Below are 25,567 nucleotides of genomic sequence, written 5' to 3' on the forward strand. Positions count from 1 at the left end.
CACCACTTAGAAGGGAAGTTGTTGGAAAATAAAAATATACATTAGAAAATAAAGAAAGCATACTATCACTGAGATATATCAACTTAAGACCTTAAGAATAGAACAACAAAATAAACCCATAAAAAGTAGAAAGCAAGCAAGCAATAAAGCGAAGAACAAAAGTAATGAAATAGAAAACAAAGAAACAATGAACAACAAGGAGGCCAATGAAGGAAAAAGTTAGTTTTCTGAAAAGACTGCCACAATTTACAAACTTCTGGTGAGATTAATCAGTAAAAAGAACCAGAGATAATATTAATAATGAAAAGGGGAGCCTTACTTTGTACTTGCAGAAGTTAAAAAGCTAATAGGAGAAACATTGTACGTATCAAAATGACTATAAAAAGAATGCAATAACTCTTTTTTTGAGATAATAAGGAGCAAAATGACTTTATTCAGGTAAAGTTTAAGGTTGGACAAAACTAATCTATGATGATCAAAGTCAGAGTAGTTACTTCTGGGATCCTGTCAACAGGTAAGGAAAAGCAAGGCGTTACCTGAATGCTGGAAGTGTTTCAAATCTTCTCTATGTGTTGGTTACACCGGTGAGTAATATCTGAAATGTCACCAAGCAGTATGCATAAGATGACTACAGTTTACTATATGTAATTTACTTCCCAATTAAAATTTTACAAAAAATGCCAAATGAAAATAGAAGAAAAAAGAATACTATGAGTAACTTTATGCTAATAGTAAAGAATTTAAGTTATAGTATATAGACACCATCTTAGAATAATATGTTACCAAAAATGGCTCAAGAAAAAAAGAGAGAAGTGTAATAATTCAATAAACATTAAAGAATTTAATAAATTGTTGAAAATCTTTCCTGTAAACAAAATATTAGGCTCAGGTGGCTTTCAAAATGAGTCCCCCTAAACATGCACATAATTTCAAAACTGTGCCAGAAAATACAAAATGAGAAAATACTCTTGTTCATTTACTGAATCTGATATGATCCTGATATCAAAACCAGACAAAAATACTGAAAAAGAGAAATGTGGGTCAATTTTATTCATGATTTTGCATTTTAAAATTTTGAACAAAGTATTAGTAGCTAAATCTATGTATAAAAAAGAGAACATATTATAATTGAAATAGGTTTATCACAAGAATGCAAGGTGGGTTCAATTTCAGGAAATCAGTTAATTTAATTTACCACATTAACAGATTAAAAGAGATAAATTATATTTTTATCTCGAAAGTCAATGGAAAAACTATATTTAACATACTTTCATGGTTAAAAAAGAACACTAAACCCAGAATAGGCAGGAATTCCCTTACCCTGATAAAAACGTTTTAAAATATTATCTTAACCAAACATTGTAAATAATAGTTATATATAACCATTATTTTATAATATAGTTATGTATTTTATAATATAATTATAATGTAACTATAATTATAATATATATGTTGTAATGTAACTATATTATTATACTTACAATATAATTTGTGGGGAAATTTTAATTAGTATTTTATAATTAAAATTACTATTAAGGCATGCTGGGTGATGTAGTCAATAAGCTAAGATAAAATCAAAATGAATTTGAGTATTAGAAAAAATTGAAAATATACAGATTATACTGTCATATACAGATAATATGTTTGCATGTAAAACAACGCCCAAAGAATCTAAACACAAATTATTACAATAAAACTTTGGCAAAGTTGCTGGGTACCAAATCAACACATTTAAGTCAACTGGATTTTTATTCACTAGCAAAACCTAGAAAATACACATTTTAAAATAATCCCACTTATGATAGGCAGAAAAAATTAGGTACTTAGAAATCAATATTACAAAATATATAAGACATTTATGGAAAAAATGATAAAACATTGCTGAAATATTTTAAAAGACTTGAACAAATGATCAGATATAACTTGTTCATGGACAGGAAGACTCAGTACTGTAAGTCTGTTAATTATCTCTAAATTGATCTATAGATTTAGTGCTATTCCAATGAAAATTTCAATAGGTTTTAAAATATATGTTTATATACATATATAAACATATATACATATATACATTTATATACATATATACATTTATATACATACACACACACACATATATATATATATATATTTTTTTTGAGACTAAGTCTCACTCTGTTTCCCAGTCTGGAGTACAGTTGCGTGATCTTGGCTCATCACAACTTCCACCTCCCGAGTTCAAGTGATTCTCCTGCCTCAGCCTCCCAAGTAGCTGAGACTACAGGTGCACACCACCATGCTCAGCTAATTTTTATTGAGACGAGGTTTCACTATGTTGGCCAAGCTGGTCTCGAACTCCTGACCTCGTGATCTGCCCACCTCGGCCTCCCAAAGTGCTAGGATTACAGGCGTGAGCCACCATGCCTGGCCATTAAAATATTTTTTTATATATTTTTATTTTTTGGAACTTGATAAGCAGATTCCAAAACGTGTATAGAAGAATGAAAAGTCACATGACAAAGATACTCTTGAAGAAAAAGAATAGGCAGAAAAAAATATTTGTCTCATTTTCTGGTCAATTTATAATAAATCTGCAGTAATTAGGATTATGCAGTGTTAGTTCACAGAACCACACAGAGATTTCTCCAAAAAAGGTATTAAATTTATAAAACTCAGTATAGAATAGAACTGCCTTTGCACATTAGTGGGGAAATGGATAAAGTATTCAACTCATTATCTATATGGAATAAAATAAAATTGAATCTCTACTGACATGTATAAAAATTAGTTACAGGTGGTTTAAAGATGGATGTGTGAAAGGCAAAACCATAAACCTTTTGGTAAAATAAAAGAATATTTTTATCACCTTCTGTAAGGGAATGATTTTGTAAACAAGACCACATAATATAAATCACAAAATATGTTCAGCAAAGTTAAAAATAATCTATGTTTACCAAACGTTATCGTACAGGGAGTGAAAACAAGAACTACAGGATTATAAAACGAATTTATAACACATATAACTAGAAAAATTAATAGTTTCCAAAACTATGTAAGAAACAGCCAGAAACTGATAGAAAAATGCAAACTGCCGTATAAGAAAATGGGAAATTAACACAAACAGAATTTCACAAATAGGAAGCATGAAGGTCCAGTGAACTTGTGAAAATATTATCATTATTAATATGGAAAATGCAAATTTAGACAGAGTAACGGATTGTCTGGGAGGGCTGCACAGGAAACTACGCAGGAGTCCAGGTATACAGGTGTTTTACAGTTACTGTTTATACATTACCTATGTTATCAATGCTCTATAAGCATTTAATCTTTAACATAAAAACAACCCCCGCCAAAACTCAGAACCCTAAGTATATAATTAGTATCATTCACCATCAATAGAAGAATGAATACAAAATAATATTTTAAAATTTCTAGCCATATATTCATACCCACAAAAGGCTGTGAGCCTGAAACCTGTTCATTACTACAAGTTTATTAAGTGTTGTAGAGGTATTAAAGACATATTAGCATCTCAGTTAATCTTTTTTCTTTTGTTATTATTAGAAAGAGCAGTATCCATGTATTACACTTTAGTGGGTATATATCTCACAGTTTGGGGAATATTAGCATTTAGCATGAACTTTTTTATTCCGCATCTGGTACTTCAATTTGTGATAACAGATTTATTAATTCCTGCCACGGCAAGGCATTAGCTATCAGGTTTGTAAAGAGGAGAAGCTTTATACAGTTATTTGGATACATGTCTTTCTCCTGTATGTATGTCTGGCAAGCTTATGTGAGAACAGGGAGATAGTATGCCTGGAGCAGAGTGAGCAGAGGACAGTCATGGGAGAGAAGGTCGGAGAGCTGGAGAGAGGGGCAGAGGCTGGGCTTTGGCTTGGTAGCCTCCGTGGGTCTCAGTTAGTTACTTGTATGCCATAGGTTCTTTGTAAACACTTATAAACAATTGAAGCCTGGTAATTAAAATATCTGGAAAATGAAACAAAGAAGGAAGCATTTATCTAAATACTAAATAATGGTACAGGTTCTTAGAGCCACACATGATTAGAATATTAGACACCTCGTAAGTATGTGATACACTATGCACTTCATGTCATAAAGAGATTGAGTGGCAGGTGAAGTCCTATAAAAATCCCCATATCAAGGCAAATAATTTATTTTATTGAATTAAACATTGTATTACATAAGCAAGCCTTTAACTGAGTCTGTAAATTTTTTGTTATAGGGAGATTGCTGCTGTGGGCATGGGGAGTTTAAGTATATGCAGCATAGCATAGTAGAAGGGAAGATCGTCCTTAGGAAAAAAAAAAAATGAGTTCATGTAACGGTTGACAGAGTCATCTATGTGATCTCAGCCAGTCCTTCCTAAGCTTCAGTTTCCTTGTTGCTAAAATGGGCATTCAACATACCATACCCTCTTTATGAGGTATCATGAAAAGCAGATGGTATAGTCTATGAAAGTTCTTGCTAAACATGAAGCACACTACCAATGTCATATGTGATAAATCATTTATATAGTATGTAATCTACACATGTCCCTATTATGTATGTATGTACAGATATAATTTATTTATATAATGTTTTTCAATTAATTTGTTATTATAATGTAGAACTATTTCATCTAATGCTAGGATTATGGCTTATTCAGTCAAAGTGCATCTAAATAAGGAATCATATTTCCACAAAGTTGAAGTAGAAAAAACGTAATTTAGTCTTAAAATCAAACTTAGAAGCAAAGAAAATCAAGGAGCAAAAAGAATGTAAAGACCACAGAAATAAAATGTTACTTTATTTGAGGTCAGAGATAGTGTCAGAAAACAATACATATAAAAGGCAGAAACGCATATAAATAAATGAGCATATAGGTGGCAGATGTAATCACAGTTAAGAAAGGAAAAATACTCAGTAGTATTATTGGATTGCAAATGAGTGAAAATCTTGGAGAAATAACATTTAAGTCAAGTAAAAAGCGGACATGAAAGGTTTAGTAAGTGAATACCAAAATAAGGATTTCTACCCTCTAATCCTAGGAAACAAATGAGTAGTTTGAGAAGCAGTTAATTTGAAAGGGCTATTACTTGCCTAAAATCCACTGGCGATATCCTGTATGAATCACATACACAGTATTTACATACTGGGGGGAAAACCAAGTAAAAATTGTCACTCTTTTTGGCTATGATTTGTAATTTAGATGTATAACCTCTTGCCCGGGCGCGGTGCAGTGGCTCATGCCTGTAATCCCAGCACTTTGGGAGGCTGAGGTGGGTAGATCATGAGGTCAGGAGTTGGAGACTAGCCTGGCCAATGTGATGAAACCATCCGTGTCTCTACTAAAAATACGAAAATTAACCAGGCGTGGTGGTGCGTGCCTGTAGTCCCAGCTACTTAGGAGGCTGAGGCAGAAGAATCGCTTGAACCCAGGGGACGGAGGTTGCAGTGAGCCAAGGTCACGCCACTGCACTCCAGCCTGGGTGACAGAGCAAGACGCCGTCTCAAAAAAAAAAAAAAAAAGAAAGAAAGAAAAAATAGAAACTTAATATTTTAAAAATTACTAATAAGTAAGCAGTTGAGAGATATTTCAATGCAAAGATACACCATGATATAGAAGTCGAAGTGGCGTTGTTAAATCTAACTTGACAAAGTCTGATGTTAACATATTCATTTTAAGATATATCTAAGGTTTATCTTCAGAATTTTACATTTAAGTTCGGCTTAGGCAGTAAGGAAGCAAAAATGAGCTGTATTAAAAGCTATTGATGTAGTCCAAGCAACATAGCAAGATCTCATCTCTACTAAAAATTTGAAGAAATTTAGTGGGTTCAGTGGTATGTGGCATATGCCAGTAGTTCAGCTACTCAGGAGGCTGAGGTGGGTTTGGGGAAATAAATGAATGCATGAACTAAACTCAGTCTAAACGGTGTAACAAGTTGGTGTGAAATGTTTTAAATTTGGTATAACAAAATAATATTGAAAAAGCTATTGATAAATATCTAGAAATCAATAATTATAAACAGTGGCCTCGTTTGATGAAGGTCATTTTTTTTTTCAAAAAAGAAAAAGTAAAAGGAGGAACAGAAAAAAGGAAAAAAGAAAGGTAGGTTTAAGGGAGGGAGGGAAGGAAAACTAAATGACCAGATAAGGTAGCTGAAAAACTGGCAGGAAACCCCCTGAGTTTAAAATCTGTACTTACTAGGACTGGAAAATTAAAATAGTTTTGATGGAAAACAGATTCTTTTAGCAGCATAATTGTGTCTAGATTGATATTATTTTGTTATACCAAATTTAAAATGCTGTTTAGATTGAGTCTAGTTCATTCATTCATTCATTCATTCAACAATTGAGTTTCAAATGTGTGGCAAGCATTTTTCATAGACGTTGGGCACAAAAGGCAGACATAGCTGTTGCTTCATGTTTCTCTCAGTAAAGAATTAAACCTATAAAAAGCAAATATGTCTTCAAATAGTGACTCCTATATACATAAGACTGTGAAGAGCTGGCAGGATTAGAAGTAGGAATATGCTTAAATGTCTAATAAGGCTATTCAACAATGATATTCCAACATGTCTTTTAATAGAATGACTGATTTGTCACCTGGATTTCCAAAGAAAATTGCCTTACAAGATGTCAAATTTGATATTATCCTTTTCTTTTCTTTTTTCTTTTCTTTTCTTTTTTTTTTTTTTTTTTTGAGACAGAGTCTCGCTCTGTTGCCCCAGGCTGGAGTGCAGTGGCATGATCTCAGCTCACTGCAAGCTCCGCCTCCCAGGTTCACACCATTCTCCTGCCTCAGCCTCCCCAGTAGCTGGGACTACAGGTGCCCGCCACCATGCCCAGCTAATTTTTTGTATTTTTAGTAGAAACGGGGTTTCACCACGTTAGCCAGGATGGTCTCAATCTCCTGACCTTGTGATCCACCCACCTCAGCCTCCCAAAGTGCTGGGATTACAGGATTGAGCCACCAAGCCCGGCCGATATTATCTTTTTCTTAACATTTCTCACCTTTCGTACTATGTACTGTGGTAAAAAGTTCTCAAGGAGCAGAAGTCTGGTTGGGAAAGGGCCCCATAGTTTTCTAGATTATATTCTTAGACTTTTTTATTTGGAGAATTTCTAACTTTATACGATATATTATCAGTAATGATTATACAGAACTTTTGCAGTGCTGCAGTTTAATCTTTCTGGGATAATCTGAAGGGGGACTAAGAGGTTATACCTGGTTGTATGATGCAGAATCTAGGTGTGTTTGATGACAACAATCTGGTTCCCTCCATCATGATAATTCTGACAGTGTTTACTTTTAGGTGTACATATAAAAAGCACACATCACTTCATTTCTGCATAGTTATGCACCCTTTCACAAATGCTCTCTGTCAGGCAGTGTGCTGGGTGTGAGAGCTAAAGAGAAATCTAAGACTTTACTACTTAAGTGACAGAAAGCCTTTGAATATAATATAGCACCTTCTATGCTGAAAGCGTAAACTGGGAAATGAAAACCCTCCAAGAAGGGCAGCACTTGGTAGCAAGAACTGGCAATGGAGAGGCGGTGCTGGAGAGTTGGTCCTGGAGTCCTGTGCCCCGAGGAGCCCCGATGAGTTGTAAGCATCACAGATAGCCAATGAGCGGCCACACCATGTACATGTGGATGTGTTCATAGCAGTCTGGGGTCCTAGGCTTGATAGGTTGGTCACTTTCTCTGAGTCATGGGCAAGGTCACTCCATCTCTCTGGATTTCAGTTTCATTGTCTGTGAGGAAATTTGAAATAGATGAATTTACTTGTCCCTTTCAATCCTAAAACTCCACAATACTCTATATAAGCTTGCCTGTTACCTTTGGAAATGCAAAGAATATGGGGGCATTTTTTCCCTATTTTTTCCTATCACGAAGATATTTTCGTGATAATGGGAAGATTTTGAAAAATCCAGATAATTTTAGTTAAATCAGGGGTTAAAAGAACCCTACCACTTGCACATTTTGTATACATTGTAATTGCACAGCATGTTCTAGAATAGGTAGCGTGAAAGAAACACACCTCTGTCCTAAAAAATTTACTAAGAGTACAAACAACAGGAATAGTAAGTCAGCACCCACAGCATTGTGTGGGTGTAACTGCTAGCAAGCTTTTTGAAGCAGGTGGGTTTTAGAAGTAATTTGAAGGAGAAGAGAAGGGTGGTCTGACATGCCTCAGTAGGAAAGCTGTTCAAGTGGAAGGAATGGATGAGAAAAGGCAAACCCAGAATGAGAATATGGAGGAAGAGAGAAACAAAGTAAAAACTGCTAAGAGAAGAGGGACATGCATTAAAATATCTTAGTGGACATAAGAGTTGTAAAGGACAAAGTTAATTTGGGCACATACATAGGTAAATGAAATGATCTAGTATAAGAAAAACTACATTTTGTAGGTAAGACAGAAACCACCAGAACACAAAGTATTTCTTTGACAGAAGACTAGCTGGAAGGATACATTAGAGAGATAAACAAAAGAGAATGACTAGGATTCCACAGAAGCCTTCATCTAAAGAGAAGTAGAAGGAAGCAAAGATTTTTATTGCACAGTGAACAGGTATGAGTCATTCACATATTAATTTGTTATGTGTAACTAATTATGTATTGGAGTAGATACAAAATGGGCCAGGCGCTGTGGCTCTGGCACACACCTGTAATCCCAGCACTTTGAGAGGCCGAGGTGGGCGGATCACTTGAGGCCAGGAGTTCGAGATCAGCCTGGCCAACGTAGCGAAACCCCATCTCTACTAAAAATACAAAAAAAAAAAAATTAGCTGGGCATAGTAGTTCATGCCTGTAGTCTCAGCTACTTTGGAGGCTGAGGCAGGAGACTTGTTTAAGCCCAGGAGGCGGAGGTTGCAGTGAGCCGAGATCATGCCATTGCGCTCCAGCCTGGGTGACGGAGCGAGACGCTGTCTCAAAAACACAAAAAACAAACAAATGGATAGCAAAGAGCCTTCCATGTAGCCTTAAAGAGCTTACAGCCATTTAGAATTAGTTTTATTGAAATAATTCTGATACAACTTGTAAATGAATTATAAGAGAATTTTTTAAATGAGATAAAAGGTTTGTCTGTTTTATCCTTTTGAAATTTATGATGACTTTGTATTAAATGATACCAAGTACTCATAAAGAGTTAATGAACCAATCTAATTTGTTTTTGGACAGAAACTGTATACTTAGGAAAGTATTTCTTAATGGATTCTAAAATACTTTGTTCTGCCTAACAATTTCTTTTTCCTAGTTTATGGTGGGATTGTAAGTCATACTACCAATCTGGATGGGGTCTCCCTGGGCATGTGATGTGATCTGATGGTGATGCAGTGTGCTTACGTGTTGTCGCCACTCCTTCACCTCTCCAGCTGTCGATCCTTGATATCTACCCGCCATAGCTCCTTATTTTGGTAACAGTGAAACAGAAGGAAGTTTCAGTGCTTTTTAATGAAAACAATCACATGATCAGAATAATTGATGAGGAAAATAGGCCCTAATTTTGTGTAACCCCCAATTTTGACTTGTCTTTTCCATCTCAGGTTTGTTTCTAAAAGAGTGATTATTTAAACCCATATTTTCCCACCTTCAATTGCTTACCTTTCTTGAATGATATGAACATTTATAAAACAATCACTGTAAGAAATTAACTAGAATTTACTATGAATTATAAATCTCTTCACATAGGAACTAACAAAAATAGTATAGCCATGAGTAACAAGAGACAAATTCCTTTTCCTAGCTCAAAAATAATTAGCATGTGCTCTGGCGACTTTTTTTTTTTTTTTTTTTTTTTTAACCTTCACTACAGCATCAATTTAGTATGTTATTCATCATCTTCCAATTCACTGATTTCTGGTGCTGTGTAAGGTGGTAGGCAGTTTTGCAAGCAGAAATAGACCAATCTTAGGTAGTACCTTATGAATGAAGGTGATGGATGTAGAATGACTCATTAGATTGTCCATTCAACAGTCAGTAAACAAAGTGTATTGACTGCCTACTCTGTGGATAACACTATGGGAGATTTTATTCAGGTAGATTTTTTTATGGTGTAGAAATAAACAGCAACTGAACCCATAACATTAAATGAGATGATCTAGATGAAGATACATTATCTGGAAGGTCTCAGTGGACTGTGTAGGGAGGGACATGAGTTGGTCCCTTGGAAGAGACTCCAAAATGTGAATGAGGAGAGTAAGTCTAATCAAGCATCTCTCTCCATGGGAAACTTGGGCACAGTTTTTTTCAGTGTTTAATGTGAGACATCAATGAGTTCAAGTGTGTAGAAAGACAAATTTTGAAGAAAATTTGTTAGGAGACAATTTTGAACTCAAAAATTATTTGTTGTTCTTTATTAATTTTAAACTTAAAGTAAACTTTATTCTTAGAAATAAAATAACCCTTTGTTCACAAACTTCAAGGTAGTAAATTCCTTCCATGAGGAAGGAATGTTTGGTATGACCAATGTTTGGTATGACCCAGGGAAATTACTCTGTCTTTAACACTGAGTTTTGTTTTTAGTGCATACTTGTCAGATTGTTCTGAAGACTCCACTCAATTATTTCCTGGTTTTTGACTATTGGGGATGCCTTTGAAAATAAAATATTTTAATACTATTTTATCTAATATTTAAAGAGAATTCAATAAAACATTTTAAAAATGGCTTAACTTTATTACTCGATTATAAACATAGTAGTAGCTTAAATTTATATCTTCATGGAGCTTAGGGTTTTCTTTGTAAAAATAAACGTATTAGATCATTCTTGCACTGCTATAAAGAAATACGTGAGACTGGGTAATTTATAAAGACAAGTGGTTTAATTGGCTTATACTTCTGCAGCACTAGCACCTGCTCCACTTCTTGAGGAGCCTCATGGAGCTTTTACTCTTGCAGGAAGGAAAGCAGGAGCAAGCATCTCCCATGGGAAGAACGGGAGCAAGAGAGAGTGGCGGGGAGGTGCCACACACTTTAAAGTGACCAGATTTCATGAGAACTCACTCACTGTCATAGAGACAGCACCAAGCTTTGAGAGAGCCACCTCCATGACCCAAATACCTCCCACCAAGGGCCACTTTCAGCATTGGGAATCACAATTCAGCATGAGCTTTGGATGTATCAATAAATATATTTAATAGACTCAAATATTTTTTCTCCCTGGTACTATAAAAATTGCAACTCAGTCATTTAAAACCAGTATCTATAGGCTTTTTCTTTTCTCTTCCTTTTCTTGTCTAGTCAGTTGGCCAGAAGCAATCTTCTTTTACCCTGGCTCTATTCTGAATTGTCTCCCTTATTCCCCACGAACTGTGAGCAACTTGGCTGGCATGTAATACATGGGGTCTCACTCAGTCTGTCCCCCAGGCTGGAGTGCGGTGGCATGGTCGCAGCTCGCTGCAGCCTCAGACTCCTGGGCTCAAATGATCCTCCTGACTCAGTCTCCCAAGTAGCTAGAAATGCAGGCACAAGCCAGCACGCCTGACTAATTTTTTAATTTTTTTGTGGAGATAGGGTTGTGCTACCTTGCCCAGACTAGTCTTGAATTCCTGGACTCAAGCGATCCTCTCACTTCTGCCTCCCAAAATGCTGGGATTATAGGTATGAGCCACCATACCAGGCCCTGTAACAGTTTCAAACTCAAGAAAATTATTCCCATTTTAGAACTTAGATCAAGTCCTATCTCTTCCCAGGGGGGTTTTTCTAACTCTTCCAGACCGTATTAATCTGTCACTCTTTGACATGTTCTGTCTTCTCTTTGCAATACACCAAAGTAGGCACTTGGTCCTAAACTGCTTTGCCATGTCATTTAGGCAAAATACTTAAAACAGTTTAATGTTTGTGTGTTTTATTTCCCTAATTATATTGTAATGCCTTGAGTTTAGGGATCACGGTTAATATCTCTTGGTTGTTGAGGTGTTGCCATGTGCCAGGCATGATGTAAAGTGTTACATGGATTTTATCTTAGGACATTAACCACCACTATAAGACAATAGTATCCTTTTAACTGTCACAAGAATACAAATTAGAATATTGATACATTTGTTTTTCAGTGAATTATTTGGGCTTTTCATCATTAGTGGCTTTCATTACATTTCAATAACCATTTTTTCCTTCTTCACTGACTTATTTTCATACAAATTCAGAATTACTTAGAAAATGACTAGGCTAAATTAGTAGAATGTCTGAGTTATTGAGCATTTGTGGAAAGCTGCTGGCTTATTACTTTGACTCATGTTTAGTAACCATTTGTCTGCCAACAAAATACTGGTGCTACTGCTCTTAAATATATATTGCATTTGTAATTAATATATTCATTCTTGGAATGGTAATATATATTGCTATAGTCCTTGAAAACAGCTTTTTCCTCCCAGCTAGCATAAACCTTTTTACACATTCTTACTGCTTCTCCCTTCCCATTCACCCAACCTTGTCACCAACTTGTGATTTTCTTTGTGTTATTAGTTGTCTCTTGGTATCCATGAGGGATTGGTTCCATGATGCCCTGCGGATGCTCAAGTCCCTTATAAAAACATGTACAGGCTCCCATATACTTTAAATGATCTCTAGATTATTTGTGATACTGAATACAAGTGCTGTGTAAACAGCTGTCATAATGTATTGGTTTTTTATTTGATTATTATTATGGTATTGTATTATTTTTTATTTTTTTTAAATTTTCAACTAGAGGTTGATTACAGATGCAAAATAATTTTTAAAGCTAATTTTTAAAGCTTTATTTAATAAACATTTGTTTAACCCTTGTTAATTGTCATGAAATTTAAATTAGTGGATTTGAGTTGAAAGAAATTTTAATGTGGTTCCAAAGTCCACTTAGAAGGGTGAAAACTACTCACCTTTGACAACAGTTTATATCATATTTTATTCCATCACCATAATAACCTGTCAAAGAGTAATATAGACAGTAAATAGTACCTTTAATAAATAAGTAAGCATTAAGAATTACTGTTTAGTGCAGGTATGCTACATGGTAGGCGTGGTACCAAACATTTTTATATAATTCTCATTTACTTTTCATATCAACTCTAAGATGTAGGTTTTATTATTTTTTCATTTGCAGAGAAGGAAACTCAGGGTCATTTAATGATTTGTTACACAACTAACTATACGACAAGTTAGTATTACAGAAAGAAAATCTAAAGATTCTTTCCTACTAAGACTACTGGATATATTTGGAATGAATACTTTATAGCATCATTGTACAATATCCTGATTTCAGGTTGTGACCAAATCTGACACTGGTCCTTCCTTAAAAGCCTTGAAATAGAGGGAGCTGAGAGCTATGGGACATCCTGGAAAAATGGCTCTGTAACTTTGGCTTTGATGTTCCAAACATACACAGCAATGATAGATAAAATATAAAGACAAAAACAAATGGACTTAGTCAAGTCCAAAACAGTTCTTCATCTTTGAGATCTAGAAACCAAGTAAGAAAACCACATGGTTATTAAGGCTAAAGCCAGGGGTCTGCTGAACATTTTCCAAAAATAGAAAGTGGTAATTAGGGTTTAATCCCTGTGGGACAAATCCAGACCCACTATTTGAAGCAGGGCCTGGGTGAAACTTTCTTGTTCACAGCAAGAGACTGGGAAAATGTAATTCTGTTGACCACTACCAGGAACTAGGATTTTTACCTGGAGGATTGAAGGAGTAGGAAGAAAGACACAGTTTTGTGACATAAGACTGAATTACCCATGTGTTGCCTCTGTGATTCACCTTGCAATGTCTTTCTATCCCTGCAGCACAGCAGATAGGCAGGAAATGCTCCTCCGAGACCCAGCTCTGGTACAGTAGCCTGGGATGCCCCAGTAGAACCGATGGTGAAACTACTGGAAAGGAAGAAATTAGCACATAGGAAAAAAAAAATCACTACAAATGGGCTTTCAACCAAGATTCCAAAGTATATGAATGAATCAAACACTAGTAAAGCAGAAAAAAAGAAGAAACTAATTATTTTGAACAGTCTGACAAAGACTTTGAAATAAGTATGTTTAGAAGCTCAGAAAGATCAATGAAGGTATGATTTCCACTGAAAAGAGTGACAAATTATGAAGCAAATCCAAGCAGAAGTAAAACAAAAGCATTTGAATGTTTAAAACTAGAAATGTTGGAAATGAAAAATAGTCATTTTAAATAAAAGCTTTGCTAAATAGGATAAACTCTAGATTGGTCAGCTGTGAAGAGAGAATCAGTGTTTTGTAAGAGTACAGAGAAGTGATCTAGAGTAGGACATAAGAAGACAAATAGATTCTTAAAATATGAATGAAAGGACAGTTAAAATACATGGGGGATAGACTGAGAGGCTCTAATCTATGTCTAATAAGGATTCTGATGGAAGTGAATGGAGAGTGTCATAAATAGACTTAATAACTGAGTGATTTTAATCACTGAAAATTTTAAGAATTGAGGACATACATGAGATCTCAAATTGAAATTATTATTTTTGTATTGAGCAAAACAAATACACTTAAATGTACAGTTTAAAACATGGCAAAAAGAAGAAAACTGCAGAACATTGATGACAAAGGGAAAATATTGAAATAGACTTAGGGAATTAAGAGCCAATTCTATCCTATGAATCTTAGTCAAGAGTCTGGGACTGGGAGCCTAAGGCTAACTTAGCTACAGATAGTTTCTTCACTCTTATAAGTTACTTTTCCTACCATTCCTGGCATTGTCAAAGACCAAAGCACTACTTAATTATATGGAAAGCCTCCTTTTGAAACGCACCTAAAATGTAATTGTAAATTTACCTGCAAGTGATCAGAATATAAACTGTGTTAAAATCCAGTGTGTGAAAGACAGTAGAATCCTGGCTTGGTTATACCTGTATGACTTTAACCAAGTCGGTTAATTAATCTATAAATGAGGATAATAATCCCTCCTTTATCTACTCTTACAGGACTGTTACAAGGGATTTTTTTTTTTTCTTTTTTGCGTACAAGTTCTTTACTAAAGTATGAAACAGTTTATTAAATTATTATTTTATTATACAAATGAATGTGAGCTATGGTTCCTTACTTCTTAGAGTTTTTACATTAGATTTATGTAAAAAAAAAAAAAAAAAGGAAAAAGAACTTCACAAACAAATACCAAAATGTTTGCAAAGCTACTTAAAACAACTAAGTGCAAATTAGTTTTGGTGCATATCAAGTATGGGAGTCTAAAGTGAATAGCGGAGGTGAATCAGGGGTTAAGCTGAGCTTCTAAAAACTACATGTTATGAATTACTCTATTCATTTTTTCCAGTTTTTATTATGAAAATGTTCACGTATACAACTAGAGTTTATGATGGTTAACATGTAGCCATTTACTTATATATGACTATGTATGTTTTTTCCTGAAACTTTTGAAAGTAAATTGCAAATATTTCATCCCTAAATACTCAGTATGCATCTCCTACCAAAAAGAATGTTTACCCACATGACCCCAATACCATTGTCACATCTAAAAAAGGTAACAGTAATGTCCTGATAGCATCTAATAATCAGCTAATAGTCAGATTGATATCTAAATTATTCTCAATTGCCTCAAAAGCCGCCTTAGAGCTGTTTCAGCCCCCTTCCCGCAAATCGGGACCCACACATTACATTTACTCAAGTCTTCTTCAGTTTCTTTCATCTCTTCACTTTTTTTCCCCATGACAATAGGCCATTTCTTTTGAAGAATATTCTGGATTTGAGGGGTTTTTTTTCTCCCTCATAGTAATAGTTGTTCCCCTTTTCGAAGACAACAGGCCATTTCTCTGAAAGAATATTCTGGATTTGCATTTTTTTCTCATAGTAATATTTGTTCCCCTATCCCTGTATTTACTGAAAACTGGATTGTTAGGCCTAAAGACTTAATTATATTCAAGTACACATTTTAGATAAGATACTATATTGGTGATGTATACTTCATATTGCAACTCATTGAGAGGCACACAAGGTCACGTCATTTCCATTCTTAATGGTATTAAGCTAAATAGTCTGGTTAGAGTAATTACCATTAGCTAAATTTATTGTAAAGATATATAGTTCGCTTTGCAATGATCAAAGGATGAAATTTGAGTATCTCAGAATAACCTGTCTTCCACTAGTTTCAGCATCCGTTAGTGATTATCCTGAACCATGTTATTTGGCATTGCACAATGGTGAATATCTAATTTTGTCACCCCTTCTGCTGTCATTCTTCTATAAAGAAAAGCTTTCACTCATCAAATAGGCACGACCTACACTTCCTCCTAAAAAATGCAAGGTGCTTCTGACCCTTTCATTGCCAATTTTCAGAAAAAGAAATTGATGTAATAGTCACCTCCCATGGTAACAACTTAATTTTTTTTCATTTCTGTTTTAGAGGATTACTATGCACTGATTTTTTAAAAATCCATTCAGGATTTTGGAAAAAATCAAAGCAGTTTGATTTCTACAAAGTATAAGTTTTAATAATTATTATTTTAAATTACTTTTTAAAATTTGGTAAGACTGAATGTGAAGTCTGAGTCCTAATGGATGGAATGGAGGGTAACAGGGTTAATCAGAATAATTTTTTAAAACTATATTATTAAGCATCTCTAATCATTTTTTTTTAATTTATGAGATGTTCTTTTTAAAAAGTCTCTGAGTACCTTACACAGAGTGTAACTGAAAACAAGAATGTCAAAAAGGCACATTTAAATTGTTCTCAAAATCAATCAAAAATAATGAGGTGCTAGGAAAAAGTTGTATCCTTGATAATTACATCTATCAGTATCAGAAAACAAAAGAGAACAATCAGGAAATGACAATCCCACTCCCAAGTAGCACATTTAAAAAGGCTAATGAAAAAAAAAGTCTCTTTTAAAAATGTACTAAATTAGCATTTCAAGTAAATTGACAACTTAAGCGTTGATAAAGGCCAATCTGGGGCCCAAACAATGGAAGTTCTGTTTCTACTTTTATCTGCTTTTAAAAGAAATTATCTCACTTGACTTTTTTTGTTGTCTTTTATATAAATGTAAGTAATTGTCCTAAGGGAGGTGACAATCCTCATGTACTCTGCAAGGGTCAGATCATACCTGGAATATCAAGCTTCATTTGGGGTTCTATTTCTTAAAACATTGACCTGGAGATAGGTAACCAGGATGGGAGGTAATTCGTTTTTTACATTGTGCCCCTATGTTCCGTCTGAAAAGGGGCTAATGTAATTGTCATATTAGACAATGGATTCAACCTCTTCTTTGTGTAGTGCCAGAGCTTAGAGTTAGGGCCAATGGGTGAAAGTGGCAGAAAAAGCAGATTTGGATCTAGAATTAGGAAGAATTCTCTCATAATTTTAGCCATACAGAGGTGGAATAAATGTACCTCCAAGGGAATGAGTTCCCCAAGGCTGACACTGTTCAGAGGTTATAATCCCTTTACTTAAAGATGGTGTACAGGTGTGCAGGGATCTCTCCAATATTTTGCAAAGAATCTATAGTTATAATGAAAGATGCTTTAAAGGTCATTTAACATCACCGTTTTAAAAACTGAGGGTAAAAATGAATTTTATATCCTGCCTTTAAAAAGAAAACCTTTAACACATACCAATTTGCATATCATGGCTTTGTATTTGGGAAATGTGAAAAATATGGTGAAGCAGAGTTCAAGCTTCAGTATTTTAAAATCACAGTTCATTGTTTTTGATCACAGTAAATTCTTATCCAGCCGTAAATTTAGGAGCTTATAGATAAGAATATGGCTTTTTTAATAAAAATATATAACATAGCATTTTAGACACTGTTTTATGAGTGGAGAGAATTAATGTTTGAATTATCAGTAGTGGCAAAAGCATTTTCATTCGATGATAAAAGAAAACTTACATGTGTCAGTTCATTTTGAAGACAGTAGTAAGTGCTGGCATTTTATTATTTTGGCTTTTGAAATGGTTTTATTCTTTATTATTAGACTAGGAAAAAAAAGCCCTAGTATATTCTGCCAACATATTCATCAGTCATCATTTTTGGAGACAGTTTTCGACATATTGCATGTTTTACTGTGCTAACAAGAGAAAAGACTAGCCATTAAGTTTATGTTTCTTTGTTTTTCAGCAAGGTCACATATCAGGAATAATGCTAGAAGTATGCTAATAAACAATATATAATGTAGGTCATCAGGGAGTAAGAAATATTTTCTAACTAGTTCTAAAGGGAAATATTGTTAAAAAAGGGATAGATGTTATTTACGTAACACATGTTGCTCTATATGTCACCATCAAAAGCATCTTGTAAACAGCTCAGTGTAGTAAATCTTCCTTGGTGATTGTCAGGGTGTTTGAAGTCCGTGTTAGATTTAGATTCAGCACATAGTTCGCGATATGCCTAATGTACAAAGACCGTCAGATAATTTAGACAGCCTCCAGTGGAAATATGCCTATACTTGTGTGGTTTACAAAGAATATTGTTCACTGTTGCAGAAGAAAATATTATGTTAAATTACAATAATTAGGAAAAAATTATATTAATGGCATTTATAATTTTAAATCTCAAATGAATTATGCTAAATGTTTGTGCTTAACTTTGATTTTGTTAAGTTCTAAAGAACTTCAGTTCCTTCAAATTGATTGTAATTTACAGGCTGGTATTTCGTTATTAATGCCATTTGTAAGACAATTTTATATGACTTCAAATGAAACGATAATTCTGTAAAAAATGCTTGTAAGAAAATGTCATTTATGTGATTTTACAAATGTAATTTTCTCATGTTTGGGACATTTTAAAAATGGATTATTTTCATAATGGTTTATTTTGTCTTCCAACATGGTTTTTAATTACAAATATTAAGATTCATCAAAAAGGAAGTTATGTAAGTATGTGCTCTGGAAAACACAACTAATACTCTATTTATTGAGTTCATCTAATAGGTACTGGGACTCAATAATAAAGATGTAAAATTATAATGGCTGCTTTATGGTTCAGAAATCAGAGAGCCTACCAGCATTTAGAATCGAAAGAACGTATTTCTCTTCCCAGCTGTACGGCACCGTGACATCAAGCAAATCTTTCTATTTCTCTGGACCTCAGTTTCTTCATTTATGCTATAAGAATTGTAATAAAAATCTTGCTCTATCTACTTCACAGGACTGTTGTGTAAAATGATAAAATAGTGGTAGAATGTTCATTATGATATTATTTCTTTATAGGAAGAAGTACATATTTAAATGCTAATACTTAGCAGCTTCTAAAACATCATTTAAATTGTAGACTTTAGCTAAAAATTATATCTCTAAATATTTTAGCTGGAATCCGTGAATCTTAACTTATTAGCCATATCACTTATGGATAGCTAGAAGCAACACCCTGGTTATATTGGTCAGAATGAAATTGTGCCTGATCTTCAAAGACATTGGATTCTGAAACTCTGTAGGTTTTTTTTAATACTCATGTTTTTTAAAACTATATTTCTGTAATACTTCTGGTTTTAAAAACCTTCTGTTTTTGAGTTTAGGGATCTTTAAAAATATATTATGCCATAATTATGTGCTTCTCTTTCTTCTAAATGTCTGCAAATGAAAATGTGGTGTTGGGATCAAGCCATAAGGTATAAGTAGGGAATTTGTGGAACTTGGGCCAAGTGGCCCTGTAGTTTAGTTTGTTTCTTAGCAACATAGGTAAGACCAGCATCTCAGAAAAATGTTTTTTAAACAAAGAAACAATTAAGAGTCCATGTGTCTAAGTAACTCTGTTTATACTTGTTTTCTCAGAAGAAGACCTATCAATGCATCAAGTGTCAGATGGTTTTCTACAATGAATGGGATATTCAGGTTCATGTTGCAAATCACATGATTGGTGAGTGACACTCTAAACCTTATTACAGATAGATGTTTCTTCTACTTGTGTATATCACCATTAAACAGAGTTAAAGATGAATTAATTGTTCAACCATCAATGGTTTTCCTCGGCATGATTGATTTTTTTTTTAATTTCTGTTATTAGTCCTGATAAGGTATTAGCACATTTTATTTTCTGCAAGGGCTAGTTTAGACTTCTGCAGAGGATTATATATCTACTGCCAGTCAAAACACAAGTGATTAACAAATTAAACTTCTAATCATTTTTGCATTATTGAAAACTAACAGGAATGGTTAATGAACTGGATGTTAGCTTTCCGTAGAGTTTTAGACAGGTTTTAATTTCAGAAGTTATTATGGTAATGGCACTGCTGTGTGTTGCTTAAGCATCTTTGTATCAAAATCTGAAGTAGTGAGTTTTTGTGATAGGGAAACATAAATAATTTAAATAGCCATAAAATAGTTTTATATGTATGGTTTCAACAGCCTGGAAATAATCATGATCATAAAGATCACGTAAAGAATTCAGTAATCATTTTTTATTCCCCACCAAATTTTCCATAGATTTTTATAAAAGTGGTTTGGGGAAAGATTTCTGAAGTTACTCCAGGCCATTGTTTTTAGGATTTTGCATGTATCACATGGGCTAAAACTAAGAGGATATTTTTTTAACCTATTCATATTGTCCCATTATTTCTTAATTCCTCACGGATTAGTGCCTATGTCTTTTAATTTGATAAGCACTTAGTAATAACACTAAGCGTTTTACCAGCCAATTAAACTTTATCAAGCAGATCATTTTTCTACTAGTAAAATGACAACTGCTATTACTTTATGCTATTCTTGTTATTCATTTGTGTTTTTTATACTACGAGTTTTTTATTTCATACTCACTTCATGGTATTTCATAATACCATAAATAATTATAATATTTAAAAAGTCAAATTAACCTCATACTCTCCTATGATGAAACTCTATACGACAGGAAAGAAAATTCAACATTTGAGACTATGAACTTGTTTTCAGGGAGGAGCCAGTTTTATTGTAGACTAATTAGAAGTGTTCTAAGGATGCTTTGTGAAAGGTTGTTCACCTGTCATTTCTGATCATTAAAGCTATTACAAAACTTCCATTTTTCTGATATAAATTAATGAAGATAAATTCAAAGGCATGTTGGAAAATTGATAATTTTTCAATAGGATGTGCTTTATGGTTTTCAAATGATAGGTAGGCGGTTGTTGCTTATAAACGACTAAGAGCTTATTTGTGCAAAATGGAACTTATACATAGCAGCTAAAATACTGATCAATTTATCTCTACATTTTCCAGATTTAAGTATTAATATTATTAGTGATTTCACCTATATTAAATAGTATATCCTTCAATGTGACAATAGCGTTGACAACTTTAGTGAGTGATTAGAAGATAATGGCAACATGTAGGAGAGATTCAGATGTTTCCTTGAAATTCCCTTCTGTTTGAGAATGTGAAAAATACCTTATGTAAACTTTTAAAACAGCTTTTTAGAGGAGAGGAGTGGCTTAGAAAAAATGAATTCCTGCCAAATGATAAATGTTAATATTTCCCGTCTCTTTATTTCTTGAGTAGACTGTGTTGGTGGCAGTCATTCATGATTCTACCTCATGCTGCACTTTTAGATAGGCTTGAATGAAAGCAGTTCTTAGAAGTTTGCAGTTCATGAGAAATTCAGTGAAGTTTTGTGGTCATGCTTCTTATTAGTTCTATTCAATGTAAACTTATTTTTGTTTCTGGATTTATTTGTCCCAGTACTCAGATGAATATGTTGAATATATTTTCACCACAATGTTAATACTCTTTTGCACATTTAGAATTTCTATGGAATGTTCAGCATCACGGTACTTTTTGATTTTCCAATTTTAGTATCATTTTGCCTATAAACATTAATCAGTTTGTTTCGTCTTCTTTTTAAATTGCTTTGTATCATTCCTGTTTGTACTTATTTTATATTCCTTGCATCATTAGTGCTTTCCCAAGGCTTTTTCCCTTCTACCTTATAGTGGATTAATAAGACACTCACCTCTTGGGACCTGAGCATTTAACAATTCACCTTTCATCAGAGAAGCACATTCCATTCCTTTGCACAGAGGGTCTAGTTATTTAATATTCATGCCATTTTTAATAATAAAAGTATGTAATTCTCTTGCACTTGAGGCCTAAATAAATGAGTAGCATCCATTTAATTGTTTTATCTGTTGACCATGCATCCAAGTCCTTACACCCTATTCATGCTGTTAGTATCTAGAGAGAGAGAACGCAAAAATGAAGGGCGTCACAAAGGCTGATACCCCTTTTTAGAATTCTAATGTGCTATTTAGTCTTTCAAATGAGGCAGGCAGCATTATTTTGTTGGCTAAAATTCCTCCATTGAGGGTAGGTATTTTTAGGCTATATATCTGTGTGTGTTTTTTGTCTAATCAAAAAATAATCTCAACTAGACATTCAGTAGAGGAAGGGGGATTAGGGACTATCTGAAAAGCCTCTTACTCCTTTTGTTAAGAGGGTATATAGTGTTCTTGCGGATTTTGTTTTACATTTCAATCAATGTAGAGGAAGGATTATGTCACCTGATGGAAAACAAGACCTACAGTTGACCCAATGAGGTGTAACTTTAAATTCCTTCTTTACTCAAGTCATTTGCATTTGCTTCTGTGGCACCTAGGTTTTTGTGCAATCTCAGTGTCAAGCAACCGCCACGCATCTTTCTGGATGTGCTGGTCTCAGGCTGTTGGCCAGGGACATTTGTGAAAGGGAAACCATCAATGTTTCCACCAGGTACATACCGGAGGTGCTCTTCTTAAGTGCGGTTTTGCAGCAAGGTGTGGACACATGGTCTGAGTTGCGAGAATAATTACTCGATAAAAATGCACTAGGGAATTGACTTATGTCTATTAAGGAAAAAAAGAAAACCTCCCTCTTCACCACATTTCGACACAGTTTCAGTAAGAAATCAGACCAGTGACTATTCAGGGGTTTCTTTTCTTCTTTACACACACAGAAAAAGAGCTACAAAACATTTTAACAGCTTTCCTGGGGAAAAGATTTCCCTCTTTAAAGATCTGTGCCAATAAGAAAATTTTTCCTCTCTTCCTTTGTTCTTTTCACATAGTTTATGTTGGCTTTTGACCTGAGAATACAACAAGATACCAGGATGTATTAGGTGCTTTAATTTCCTATTCACCCTTCTCTTTTCTATCAGCATAGTAAATATTTATTGTTATTTTCCTCTTTGAGCTGTCTGTTATTATTATTATTCTTTGGTATGGATTAGCGCAAATAGAGATGAAACAAGAGAATTTAAATGTGTTTAACCCAGCAAAGGGATTGCCTCATATAAAATTATGAGGCTCAACAGCGTAGAGTAAATTTGTAAGTGCTCTGAATAAAGGGCTGTTAGGCATGAGATAATATAAAGAGATGACATTGCCAAGAACTATTTATGAGAAGCTTAATTTTTTCACTCTGATAATTCTTGACCAATAATTACCAGCCTCTAATTATCTATTTTAGTTAGAAAGAAATTTCGATCACTATGGAGGTTGGCATTGCAACTAGCGCATAAATCCCCAAAGAGACAAATGTGTTCCAAACAGCCACAAACAACTGTCTCATGAAACATAGTGAGCAAATTGCGAGCGGCTGGTGGTAGACAACCAGCAGTACACTCACCATCGAAGGCCAGTCAGCTTGACAAAGGAATGATCAAAGGGGAGAAATACCATTATCCTTGGAATTGATTACTATAGTTGTGGGCTTTGGAGGACAAGTAGTCAGTATATAGCTATGGCCATTTCCAGCCGTCCCTTTCAAAGTTCATGGATGGAGAAAATGAATGGACTAGGTACAAGCCTTTTACATAAGGATTATTTTTAATAATATACTTAGAAATGGTTACTTAATAAATTTTATTTTTTTTCATCTGATTAGAAAGACCAGTGTTGTAATGGCAAAATTGTTCTAAGTGTCAGAATACCCCATTTTGTTAAAGATAGGAGAATCCAGAAATGGTCGCTAATAAACATGTCCTAGATAGATCAAGTGTAATGTTAAAGCATTTTGAAGAAGCAAATATATTTATCTCTTAGAAAAGCAGAGCTAGAATTTGGGATTGTAAAGGATAGCTAGTAGGAAAACACTGATGCAAAGATACTGACTTCGTATTTATATCTCTAATAAATACTCAGTATTTTATAGATAATCACGATTTTCAAAACACCAGGAAAAGATTAAGCTCTTCTCTAGCATATGTGGGAAGATATGTACTCTATGTGTTGTGTTACACGTGATATATATCACTGATGTCAAGGCATCAAGAATGAGTAAATCGGTTCTTAACAGTGTGATGAAATTGTAGTCTGTTCTGTGGCAGGTGGCATTCATACATCCTGCAATTTGTTTGGTGCCCAAGGTCACAAATGGCATTGTTTTCCTTTCATTTCTTTAGTGGGTGGTGTACTATGAGACTAATCTTCATTATCGTTTTGTGGCATTCAGTATCACTTCTGAAGCATTTCAGCTTGAGTGCACTTGCTTTAGAAAAGACTAAAACCAGTATTTTGAGGTCCATAGTAGTTTAGGATTTTATGTCCTAAGGGAAAATATCCAAATATATGGAAGAGAAAGGTCCACGTTGCCCTTTAAACTCTTACTTTCACTGACTGGTTTCAAAAGAATGAATAGAAATGGATCAACAATAATGCCTATATGTGTGGGTATACATACGTGTTTATAATCTCCATGCTATCCTAAGAAGCTCAAAATCATTGAGATATTTTGGACTCTTGATTTACATTCATTGTAAATGAGAAGATGACTGAACGCCTTTTTTAAAAAAATCATCTTTATTTGATTGCTTACAAAATTCAGAGAATGAAGAAACAAGCATTTGGTGTTAAATATGATAAAACACTGGCTTATTTCATCAAGAGCTGGATTAAAAGAGATGAAATCTGGGCAGTTTAATGGTAACAGAAAGCTACCCTCATGTGGGCAATGCTGGCTTATTTGAAAAGCCCATAAAGGGTTTCGACATGGACCATACAAAAGGGATACTTTCTCTTTAATAGCCATCTGTACAGGAGAGATGAGAAGTGGGCCAGGTCATCTCTCCTCAGCTGTCATGATATTAACGTAGGTAATGGAGCAAGCTGGGCGTTCTGCTGGGTGTTGTTTTTCATAGATGTTCATCGATTTACACAGATAATTCTATTTATTTCTTAGAGTTGGTCCAAGTGAACCAGGCAGAATAACAAACACCGAAGCATTTCAAATGACTTTATCTTTGTTTATAACGTAACTTTTGTCTAAAAAATGGTGTCACACCTACTGTGCAGATGGCGGCATGATTTGTAAACCAGCCAAAACATTTAAACAAATGTGTGATCTGGGGATAGATTAAATAAAGGATAAAATGGAGTGTGGGCCACAAATTCTAATAATCAGATGATTTTAAGTTGTGTGCAGTGTGGAGAGATGGTCACAGAGATAGCAGGGAACGCTTGCCAATGACAGCAAGGTGCCTTATAGATCTCAGGATGGAGCCCGTGGCCCGGTAGGCCTCAGTTTGAGAACCGCACATTTGCTGTACAGCTGGCAGCTCTGTATGGGGACATCAGATAAAACTTATGTAAAATGAAGTGTTATTGCTTAGTATGAAATTGTTCAGAGAGGGAATTTGCAGACAGTAACTGAAAACAGAATTCATGGTACCAATGAAGCAGACTGTAAATATGAAG

At 34.4% G+C, this 25,567-nt stretch overlaps 1 protein-coding gene across 4 annotated transcripts in view; it reads left to right on the top strand.

Annotated features, from left to right (window-relative positions):
- The window catches only part of LOC105465267 (zinc finger protein 521), a 292,362-nt gene that overhangs the window by 138,431 nt on the left and 128,364 nt on the right, over window positions 1-25,567 (top strand). For 3 of the 4 annotated variants that reach the window (XM_024787831.2, XM_011713605.2, XM_071085522.1), the window contains one exon: window positions 19,707-19,791. In XM_024787831.2, coding sequence (XP_024643599.2) covers window positions 19,707-19,791 — 85 coding nt within the window. The remainder of the gene's footprint in view (window positions 1-19,706; window positions 19,792-25,567) is intronic. The other variant, XM_011713620.2, reaches the window with a different exon arrangement.

Source organism: Macaca nemestrina, chromosome 19 (genome assembly GCF_043159975.1).
Source record: "Macaca nemestrina isolate mMacNem1 chromosome 19, mMacNem.hap1, whole genome shotgun sequence".
In the NCBI taxonomy this organism is placed as follows: domain Eukaryota; kingdom Metazoa; phylum Chordata; class Mammalia; order Primates; family Cercopithecidae; genus Macaca; species Macaca nemestrina.